The sequence below is a fragment of the Empidonax traillii genome, unplaced genomic scaffold (genome assembly GCF_003031625.1).
Source record: "Empidonax traillii isolate 1590-97213 ecotype Southwest subspecies unplaced genomic scaffold, ASM303162v1 scaffold62:size2133460, whole genome shotgun sequence".
Classification (NCBI taxonomy): domain Eukaryota; kingdom Metazoa; phylum Chordata; class Aves; order Passeriformes; family Tyrannidae; genus Empidonax; species Empidonax traillii.
This window is the reverse complement of record NW_020955255.1, coordinates 748,865-760,890: the sequence shown is the minus strand read 5'-3', so window position 1 is coordinate 760,890 and position 12,026 is coordinate 748,865. Positions and strand designations below refer to the sequence as shown.

At 36.9% G+C, this 12,026-nt stretch overlaps 1 protein-coding gene across 1 annotated transcript in view; it reads right to left on the bottom strand.

Moving 5' to 3' along the window:
• DPYD (dihydropyrimidine dehydrogenase) overlaps positions 1-12,026 on the bottom strand; it is a 314,495-nt gene that overhangs the window by 61,927 nt on the left and 240,542 nt on the right. The window contains exon 20 of the mRNA XM_027880005.1: positions 1,241-1,383. Within this exon, the coding sequence (XP_027735806.1) occupies positions 1,241-1,383 (143 nt within the window). The remainder of the gene's footprint in view (positions 1-1,240; positions 1,384-12,026) is intronic.

Genomic DNA, 12,026 nt, shown 5'->3' with positions numbered 1-12,026 from the left:
CAAAAAAAGAGTTTGAAGCATTTTAATACAAACTTTAAAAAAAAAAAAAAAGGAAATGGTATTTATAAATCCAAATAACATAGCAAGTCTACAAAAAAGTAGCAGTCTTCTTCTACTTCAGCTCCCAGGGATGCTAATTTCGATGTGCATTAAAAACCCCAACCAAACCAAAACACTGAGTTGGCTTTTTTTTTTTTTTTTTTTTTTTTTTGAAACATAGCAAACAAATGACTAATCTCAGCAGTCACTGTAGCTGTGTAAAAAGGATGGTCACACTGAATCTAATTTCAATGTCAAAGTGAATCTGGGGAATGAAAACACTCCAGTCATCCCAGGGAGTGACACAAAGCCAATATTCACAGGATCCACAGTTGCTGTTGTCTAGGGTGGGACCTACAGATAAAGGGGCTGAACATCTACCAGAATGTAACAATATATAATGGAATAATATAACATAAAGACCACCTGCCCCTCAGGCATTCTAACATACATGCTGCAGTAGTGCCCTGACATGCCTAGCAGAGCAGGCAAGGGGTTGATTTCCAGCCAATTTTCTGGTTATCGTAACACCATGCCACCAAAGCTTCCTTCCATGACAGGGACTAACTAACCCCGCCAGTCTGGCCAGGAACTCAAAACAACCCATCAGGAAATTTAAACAGCTCCACTACTGTATGCAGCCTGACACCTCACTCCAGGGGAATGCCAGCACAAAATGCAAGAGATAGAGCTCTACACCTATTTCAATAAACGTGCTTACAGGACACAGATGCCTAGATCAACAAGAGTTACTTAAAATGGGCTCCCTGTGAGACCAAAGCAGTACTCTTTGAAAGTCCTCTCCACTTGAGAAGGCTCCGCAGAAAAAAACCCTGAGAATAAAGAAAGAACAGGTAGCTCTTTTTTTTTTTAGCTTTAATTTGTTTCAACCTTGTTTGTATGACATGGCAGAGTTGTTTAAATTTTAAATTCTGGAAGTCAGAGATAAAAAGTGGTAACAAACTCATGGCCAGCCTTTTCCCAGATTGGTATTGCAACACCCAAAGTCTTTTGGCAACTCCTCCTCCTCCTCCTCCTCCATGTGAAATGAATGTCTCTTAGTAAGAAGCACGAAGTTAAAAACATGAAAATTCCTTTCAGTGGTAGAAACCCCCCACTATTTGAATGTTTGAAAGGAAAATATATTGTGATCTTAATTACAGTTATTTTGATTTTAACGTTTCAAAGAAAGAAGAGGTACCTGTAAAACAGAAGCCCCACTGTGTAGAAACTGAAGCCCAGCTTCAGCAGAATCGATGCCTCCAGTTGCTAAGATGGGAAATCCTGGGAGAGCTCGGGCTATGGCAGACACTGCACGGAGGGCGATGGGCCTGATAGCATTTCCTACAGAAAACCAGAACATTTTGTTAGCAATGTCAGAACAGATCCTGATGTAACTTGCACATCCCTCACAGTAGGAACATGAGGAACTAATATCTGAGGTGCAGAGGCTATATTCATTTATAAACTGACACCAAGGGGGTTTCAAGTGGTATCAATACTTGTAAAGCATTATGCATTTTGCTGAAATACAGAAAATGGCAGAAACATTTGGATGAGCACTGCAAAGCTAGCTCAAACATTTTAGCTGATGCTCAAAACAAAGACTAACATGTCTGAGACAGAAAGCAATACTTTACCATATAGTACACTAGACTAAGAGCTCTATGTTTCTACATGAAGAATCAGGTTGATTTTTTGAACATAGATAAACATGTCATCCAAGTGAGAGCAAAAAACCTCATTTATTTATGTCCAACTACAGGTTGTTTAAAAGCACCATTTCCCTGCAATTGAAATTTCATATTTTATTTTTTTCCCCTCTGGATGTTTGTAAATTCAGATAATCCTTTATGTAAGTCTCCCTTAACAATTAACATAATAGTCAAAAGAATAAACTATATTCATTTATGGTAGTATCTCCAAGACTGAAGCTTGCAGTTCAAATGGTATATAGAAGTTGAGTCAGACAACTCCCTGCTATATTTACAGGACTTACGATTAAAGTCCCAATACACTATGTCTACAATGTGTCTTTTTGGCTACATCCTATTGATGTTATGCAAGTATTTAAAATACAGATGCTGCTCATAAAATGATGGATAGCATAGATAGCTGACACTTTCAGTTACTTATTTTTTAGGCTAGTTGGGATTTCTGTAGAGAATATTCAATTCCTATTCAATTTAATGAACCTCTAGGATAATTTAATGTCAGCACTGGACAACAACACAGTACTGGAAGGGTGGGACATTATCACTCTCAGAGGAAGTGTCTGCTGTGCCTGTCAGGTCTTCCCCCACCCCTCCCTTGGTATTGTATTAGGCAACAGCAACTAAACTTTCATGTGGATAAATGGACAGCCAAACCCAAGTGCACTATCAATGTGTTTTCATGAAAACTAGAGCCTGAGTAATAAAAATTTGAAATCCCACTAAAACTGCTTTAAAGAATCTAAGACCACAACAAAAAAGATCACAAAAAAGGAGCTGGAGTTGAGCAGTAACTTTCCATAGGACACTAATGACTATTTGCCATCATTTGAGCTAGATCACTTGTAACATGTTTGAAAAGAACAGAATCATGCTCTGAAAGAGGATGATTGTTAAGTGTCCAAAGAGCAAATATTTGGACAGAATTAATAGTCCAGTCTTAGAGAAATGCTTGAGAAAAAAAAGAAGAAAAATGGAAACCATGCTGTTTGCTCTGATGGATTTATTTATAAAGCTTTTTGGAAGGCATACAGGCCAAAACATACACTACACAGCCAAAACCACTGAAAACAATCTAATCGAGAAACAGTAGTTCATGAAATTCTTCAAATATTCAGTGTTTGAAATTGAGGCTAGAAGTAAGCATCAGCCTTGCTGCATTGCTTTCAGCCACTGACACAGCTGCTCCAGAATCTCACTGTGATGATGCAGTTCTTTTTTAGAAAGGTGACAGAATACAGGCATTAATAACTCTGAAATTATGTAGCTAGAGGGAAATTTCTTCCCAATCTGCTTGAGTTAAAACCTGACATCTGCCTTGAGGCATGAATGTTTATACTCTTTTAACCCCAATGTAACTTTTAGAATTTGAATTCAATCAGTTTTAAAGCCTTATTGACCCTTGACCTTAATCATATCTTGTGGTAAAGAGTTCCACAAGAAAATATTTTCAGAATATAATTGTTCCTTTCTTTAGTATTATTAAATTAGACACCTTCTCACTTAAATAACTGTCTCTGTACAATGGTCAATAGAGGAAAAGGAGACAATGTCAGGTTTTTTTAAGGTTTCAGCACAACAGGTAATCAAAAAGGTCTTCATTCAGCCCAAAGAAATCAAGCATGTGATTTTATGAAGTAGCAGAGATGGCAATGAGACTTAGAATTTATTATGGAACATAGGTACTTTTTAGTACTAGCTGAACTTGATATTCATAATATGAGTTATTACTTACATTTGGTGATTAGTAAATTAGTGATAAATTGGTATGATTGCAAAAGTATTCCATTCATTTATAATTCACCCAAATTAATTTAAAAACATTTCAGGAGTGCTTTTGATGAGAGTAAATAAATGGCTGTAATGACAATCAAAGGGTTGACTTAAGTGTCACCATTCATTCCAGCTTTTTTTTTTTTTTTTTTTTTTTTTTTTTTTTTTTTTTTTTTTTTTAATTAGTCTACAGCATACAGAACAAGCACAACATAAAGTGCAGCCATTCTCCCATATATTTTTTGATCAACGGTTCAGAAGCTTTGTGACAAAAGCTGCTGGTCTGGAATACAATATGATTTGCTTGTAATAGAGATCTTATTGCCTAATGAAACGGTGAAACAACCTTTCAGACTAAAGCAAAAAAAAAAAAAACACAACCAACCCACGACCAAACAAACAAAACAAACAAACCCAAACAATAGTGATGCCAAGCTATTAAATAGGCAAATAAAAAGAAAAGCAAATGAACACTTGATTTGACGTACAGTCTCTATTTTCTTGCATTTTCATATGAGTACCACAGGAAGGTAATAAATTCCATTATAGAGATCTGTGGAGGAGTTTTCCAAAGGTTGAAATAAAGGAGATTTAATCCCAAATTTTAAACAATCTGTAAGTAGTATTGGGAATTTGCAGAATGTTGTCTGATAAATCCTATGGTATTTAAGAAGCTGAGGTCCAAATCCAGCATGCATTTGAAAGACAGCTCACATACTAAAAGATAAGCATCTACCACATACTTTGACATGTTGGGACCTGTAATTCCACTAGTTAAGCACTGGCAGCTGAGGAAACTGCTGATATGGTACTCTCTTGATAGAAGCATTACAGCTGCTACCAGATGCTAGATGTGGCTATCACTTACCTTGCTGAGATTTAATAAACAAAGTCCATTTATGCAGATCTCAGGCACAGGAGTGAAATATAAAAATGAAAGACAGAAAAATACCTCATGAAGATGATTTGCTTCTCTGAGTTGAAAACTACTCTTTCAAATCTCATGAATCATTGAAAAAATATTTGCTACTATATAAAGCTATAAATAGTGAAATACTGTATGATGTGGAAGTCCCTGAACTTTTTCTTGCCTTAAAACAAAGAGCTTCGGCTTTATTTTATTTTATTTTATTTTATTTTTAAGAAAAAGTCAGACTTTTGCAGGGACTGCAGTCAAAGCAATCCAATAGGCAAAATACATCACGAAGGAGAAGCAGAACATACATCAATCAATCGCCTCTCCCAGAGAGAGGCCCTTGACTACTGAGGATAGCAAGCTGATGATAAACTCATGAAAGACATTATACCTGCTTATTTGTTTGACTGTTTATTTTTAAAGGGTAAAAAGCCCTTTACCAATGCCAGAAGACACGTTTTATTATGATTTCATATGCTCTTGGAGTCCCTAGCAGATTCAGTCTTGTTAAACACCAAAAATGTTCACTGTGTTGAGGCTTGAGAGCCAAACTTAATGCCTTATTCAGGAAGCCTGGTGCTAAGCTTCAGGCAACCCAGTAGCTTTAGAAGTTCCCAGCAAAACCAATTCAGATCATTTCGATCCAGTGATCCACCAATGGGAGAAAAAAAGAGTCTCAGAAATCTTGAATAATGGGCTACATTTTCACTTGCAATATATTGGACCAGTGTGATAGTTCAAAGTTTTCAACACATATATGCAGCAGCTCTCTAAATGGGGCCTTTGAGTAAAGATGATCCAGGTCCATTAAAAAACAGCTAACAGAACTGAGGTGAATCAATCCAGACTGATAATACGGAGCCTGAATCTTCAGGCAGTCCAAAAAGTCTGAATGTTCTTTATCAAACTCTCCATCAACAAGAGAAACAGATTTTAAAGGAAAGCAAACTCTCGTATAGTTGGATAATAGATCACCTAAACCATTGTATCTATAGTTACTAGATGGAATAAAAATGAATTTGGGTCATAATTCTCCCCATTCTGTGCATTGTAAAGCAAAATTAGTTTTTAATTCACATTATATTACACTGCAGTTCTTTACAAATTTAATGCGAAATTTAAACCAATGAGTCTAAATACTACAAAGAAAAAACAGCTGATATATTATTTTTGATTAATAAATCACTGCTAAAGTCTATGCTGCTAAAAAATATAAACACCCAAAATTCAAGCAACATCACCTTTCCTCCCTCTATAGATACCTTCCTGGAAGAAAACTGACAAGGTTATCTCCCTGACTGTTAAAATTAATAAAGCTAATGACAAAAAAGCCAATGACAGCAAATACCAAACCTGGGTGAAAAGCACTACAGAAGGAAAATGGTCTGCAAAAGTTTAGGCATTGTAGATGATCCATCCAATGCTTCAGGAAGTAACCAGGTAAGAAAGTTTGGGGATTTGGAAAAAAAAAAACAGAAAACATAATCTTTTGTTAAGATATTTTCTGCATGATGTATATGCTGCCTAATACTGGTGATCAAAGTACTCTATATAACTGGCATTTGCAAACTGTCCAGGGAAACATGTAGGTTATACACAATCCATTTGCATTGCATTCCTTCTGATTGAAATTATTCCACACGTTTTTTCTCTCTCCCACCTGTAGGTGGCCACCATAAGCTACACTTATCAAATAACTCATTAGCAGGGTTTTCAATACTGTCATATCCAGATAATTAGCAATTTATTTAAATAACCAATTTCTGTGGAAATAATTGCCATGGAATGCCCTGAACCTACTTTTTATAAACTATAATAAAAGTGTTAAGATAATCCCTGACATTTGCAAATGCCATTAGTTCACCTTTCCTTTTGATAGTGCTATGGCATTATGTTTAAACAATTACCCGATAACGCAGCAGTTTAATGAAACAGTGTAGCAGACACATCCTTCAAAATGACCAGAGAATACATTTATATGCAGAAGAAAACCCAATGAACAGACGTGTTTAGAGAGAGACTATCCACAGCTGTTATGAGGTCTGCAAATGGGACGCACAACATTTAGAGCATTAAAAAAATATAGGAAGTTCCCAAAAAGCAAGTGCAAGACAGACCTTGACACAGCTAAATGGTGACAGCCCAACACTTGTCAGGATCCCTATTTATTTCCCTGGCTGGTCAGTCCTTTAGTCCATTATTACTCATTAATAACCATCTGCTAAAATCACTAGCAATAATGCACTATTTATGCTGGTTCTGGCTATTTCCAACCAAAACTTGTAGTTATTCATCTACCAAATGGAGCATTTGAGGGAATATTCCTTTTATGGGATGTCTCTACATCAATTAACCTACATCTTCAAAGTAATGGCTACCTAATGTTTCATTCATAAGATACGAAGGGACATCAAAACTACCAAATAAATGGTAAAGGTTCTACTGACTACAGAGAAGTCAGGACTTCGCCATAAGACTTTAGAATAAAGTTAATGATTCTGCAGATTTGAAGCAATTTCTACCTAAGTCTGCTATATCAGGCTGTTGAAACCACATAACTAACTGCATTTTTGTTAGCATATCAGGGCTATCTTGAAAAATTGATAGTGTGTTAATAGTGTCTCTTATAACTACTGCCCACTTCCTTTTAATTTCAAAGCTTACTTCTCATGTGATTCCATCTGGGATACCTATGGATTTGAGTCCCAACCTGTGACTGGAAAAGAGAGGCAATCATTTTGCTTCATATTTCCTTTTAAAAAAAATTAGTACCCAAATAGAAAAAAAAAAAAAAGTGGAACTTCCATAATCACAGAAAAAAAATCAGTGTCTTTTTCAGATTTATTTTTACCATTTTTGAATTAATATGAATGATTATTTATGCTCTTTCAGCTGAAAGTTCATAAAATCACCAGAGTTCTCATTCAATAAATGCTTAGTAGTCATCAGAGACTTCTCTCAATTAAAAAAGGCTAGAATCAGAGTAAGAGAGAGGGGAAAATTAAATTTTTCTTATCTGTAAATATTATTTATCCAGGAAGACCTGGGGGAATCATCACTCATATCAAACTTCAGTAGGAAAAATCAAGAGGACAGATACAAATTGTTTTGTGGGCGCTGCAAGAAGTGGTTAAACATTTCCTAACAAAGCCATTCTCTCACTGAAAACTACAGATTCACTAAAAATCGATACTTCTGGTCATCAGCATGAAACCAAGCAAAGCATTTTCTGTTGCAATTTATCAAACATTCATTATTTAATTTCACTCATGCTTTCTACTTTGGTTTGACTTGAAGCTGAAAATTGTCTGACAGCACACTTTACATGTTCTTGGGCTGGCTCAGTGTGCCCTTCCTTTCCCTTGACTGCTTCGCTCCTGCTTCCCACCGCGACTCGGAGCCTGAGTCAGCCGCTCCTGTGCGGTGGAGCTGAGCATCCCGAGCTGCTGAAGGAGGTCTGGCACCTTTCACACTGCACTCCTCCCCTGGCCTTTTACCAAGAGAGTGCTAATGCTAATCCAACAAAAACCAACAAATGCTAATGCAACAAAATCAATACAACAGTAGTGAAAAGGTAGTAAAGCTAGTGCTCATACCCAAGGTATGCTCCCAGCATAATACAAGGGAAAAGACACATGAATAGGACCGGCATAACAGCCAAGCGACAGCCCACCTACAAAATATGGCCCAGTTACCAGAGAAGAACACTGCAGCCATCACAGGGGGGCAAATGAGTTCCTGCCGAATTCTGCTGGGCAATTCTTCCCCTCAAAAAATGTAAGTGCTTCACTTGATGACACAGTAGGTCTCGCTGCCCGTTTATTCCAATGCAGAGACAGAGGTGTTTAACCCAAGCCTAGTGGAAATGTTTCTGGCTATTTACACAGAAGCTTACAGATTTGTTCAAAGGCAGCCGGGCCGCTGGCCCCTCAGCAGCACTACCTTTGTTTGAGATGGTTTTAACTTCCGTAACAACAACTACCGTGATAACATGACCCTGGTACCAGGATGTGCGTGTATATCTACATGTCTGTCCCAGTACTTTAGCACAGAGATAATTCTAAGCACAAAAAAGGCAATTTAGTACATCTAAGGACACACTTGAAGAGTAGTGAGCGCCTGCTGAGCAAGGGATTGAGGGTCCTACACTGTATTAAAAAAAAAAAAAAAAAAAAAAAAAAAAAAGAGAGACTGAAAAATGTAGTACAACAACTTTTCAAGTTATTTACAAAACCTGATGGATACCTTGTGCTGTTTAACAACCACTTGCCTAAGAAGTCCATTACAGAAAGGGAAGTAGAACTTCTTAAAGTATACCAAACTGTAGCAACTAGGTCTAGATAACTAGAAAGCTCAAAGTATTTCTTTCTCCCTTTACACAACTCAAGTTCATCCTTGTCCTTTTTTGAGGTTTATCTATTTTATTTTGTCTATCCATTTAATCTATCTCATCCCATTGCTACTACCTAGTAATAAACAATTTAATGTACAAACATATCTAGATCTATTTATAGATACATAAATATATTAAAAATACAATGTCACAAACACAAATTTTTGTTAAATGAATGACTCCACTTGAGTAGAAAACACTGTATTTGCCTGTGCAATAATGTCTACATATAAAACTACCATATAATTATTACATATCCATATAATCTGTGTGAGTATATATATACACGTACACTCAGTAGATGTATTTCCATATTCACATATACATAAAACAGTGGATGACACGTCCCCTGATAAAACCTGTTATTTCAACACTTCAAGTGAAAAGTGTTAAAATAAATGGCTCATCACATACAATGTGTTAAAATAAATGTTTATTTCAACACTGTGTGTATCATAGCCATTTATTTCAACACTTCCCATTTCTCAAGACTCACACAACCAAGAGTAGGAGAACTGATAGCTATACCTAAGGTAGCTGAAGCACACAGCCCTACTCTGCTTGTCATAGGATGAGTAGGAAGTTATTTGACACTTTTTTTCCTCTCAGCAATAAATAGAAACTACCTATCTTGACTGTTCATGGGGATCTGCATGTGTTTGTAAGTTGGTGGGCTGTATCATCATTTGGAAAGAAGGGCAATACCAGAGTCTGCTGAGATATTTGGAAAGCAAGCTGCTGCTACCAGAGTAGGGTTGGGAAAAGAAGCAAAGCATGGAGGCTTTTGACAATTTCAGTTTGCTGTTTTGGAGTTTGACACAAAAGCATGGGGGCAGACGAATATTCATGTGAACAAGAGCGAAAACTAGAGCTGTTCATACTGAAGGCTGGATGGGATGTGATTTTTGCAGGGCCAGTTATAATCTGGTGATCAAATTATGAGTTAGAGAACATCTGGGTTCTCACTTTATCCTGCTGAAAACAGTTCCTTGGAAGGATTCTTAAGCTCCCAAGACCCGCCTTCTTGATTTTAATAGAGAACCTGAAGGGTCTTTGGAGAAGCAGTTTTCCAACTTTAAGGTGGTCTCTAAAGTAAAAATATAGTCATTGGGAGCTTCATCTTGGTGTATTTAGATTAGCATCAGCATCTGAACTTGCTCCTACAAGCCAAGCTCAGACATTACATTATATGCCAGTGTTAAGCCAGCATCAGTTTCATTCTCTGCTTTATTTTGGGAGGAAAGCACAAGAAGTTCCCATTTTTCAGTAGTTCCCACTGGAGCCAGAGGGCACTATGCCTTTATAGATCAGTCTCTAAGGGATAGTGGCAGGATGAAGATAAAGAAATTTAAATAAGGCCCAAAATATGCACCAAAACTCCACAGATCTTGAGTTCTCTCTGAGCAGTATTTACCACCAACTTCCCTGTAATGTTTTTTTACAGCTTTCCTGCTTTGAAAAACTTTAAAAGCATGATTAGAGATTGTCTAGACCCTAACAAGACAGTGTGGCCTTAAGAAGATAAACACTTGGTGGGAGGTTCTCTTTTCTTTTTCTTGTACTTTTTCTTCCCTGAAATTGCAGAGCTGTTTGCTGGTCTGGACAGAACACAAACCCACAAAATAAAGTAATGAAAGGTTAGTGGAGACTTTGCAACCAGCATACCCTATCACAAGACTGTTTTGCACCCAGACAATGAAAAATTGAGACTCCAGTTTCATCAACTCACAAATAAATTCACTGCCTCCAGCCAAGCCACTGCACAGTGCTAGTTGCCTATATTTAAACATTTCTCTTCCTGTAAAATTATCTTCCCTTCTTGTCACCTTTGGCAGATAAAACACGAAAATAATTTCGTAGCAGAATAGCCTACAATGCAATGAAAGTTTTCAGAAAAAAAACAATGTTTTCACCATTTCACTTTCTTCAGATGTGATTAGTTCCAGAAACAGGAGGTATCATCACTCCTTTGAAGGTACTGCAGGTTATAAGATTGGTCCTCAGAAGTTGGCAACATGTAATAAAAGTGCTTGTATTCCTAAATATCAACCAATTTCGAGAATAACAGTTGCTCACAGAGTGTTAATAATGGAAATATTCAGCTAATAACTACCGTAAACATAAAAACACTGTATTACAGACATGCAGTGCTCATTATGCAACAATACTTTCTTACAATTATGGTTTCATAGGTATATAAGTTTCTAAATATTTAGTTCTCTACACTTTGGTAATTTTTTAGGATAAATATTAGCTAAAGGTTCTTTAGCCAGAGGGGTGATTGGGTACTGGAACAGGGTCCCCAGGGAAGTGGTCACAGCACCAAGCCTGACAGAGTTCAAGAAGCATTTGAATGATACTCTCAGGTAGTAACTCTTGGGGATGGTTCTGTGCTGGGCTAACGGTTGGACTCGATGACCCTTGTGCATCCTGTACAGTTCAGCATATTCTCTGATTCTTTGATATTTGTAATGAAATTTACCTGATAATACTTAGACTTCCATAAATAAAAAGGGCCCTCCCAGTCCAACAGAGAGCTGATACCTTGGCTTTAGCTGAGGCCTTAACTGCGCACAGATGACAATTTTAACAAAAAGCTTTTACTTTTTTTCCTTCTTTTCCTTCTTTTTAACAACCTTCATCACTACAGGAAATTTCATGCCATTTATTTATCTGGGAATGTACAGAAAGCTGAAGAGTCAGTGCCTCAATGGAAAGCAAAACAATAGCTTTTCCATGCTGTGTAAACTATTTGTGGCATAGAGGAAATACAAACCTTATTTGTGGAGGCCTTTACTAGCTCTGGATATATAATTGAGGGTTGGTAATTAAAACACAGTTATATCAGTCCTGCTTGTGACCAGTCACACAACTCAGTGCTGATTTCAAGAAGAAATTATACACCCATATCATAATTCTGTTTTCGGCATTAATAAAAAATAACACCATTAATAGGCCAAAATAATCATTTGTTTGATGTATTCGGAGCAACATAAGGGGATGCAAGGGAATTTAGTGCATTGCTCTGTCAGATCACTTTAATTGTTATCCAATGAGGGCAGCTCAGAGGGTGAGTAAGGGACTTAATTTATGTACTTACTCATCCCCTCAGTTTCCACTGAAGAAAAATGGTAGCAGCACAACTCCTAAACTGCATTTGTTGGTCTTTAGTGATCAAAGTAAAGGCCAATTA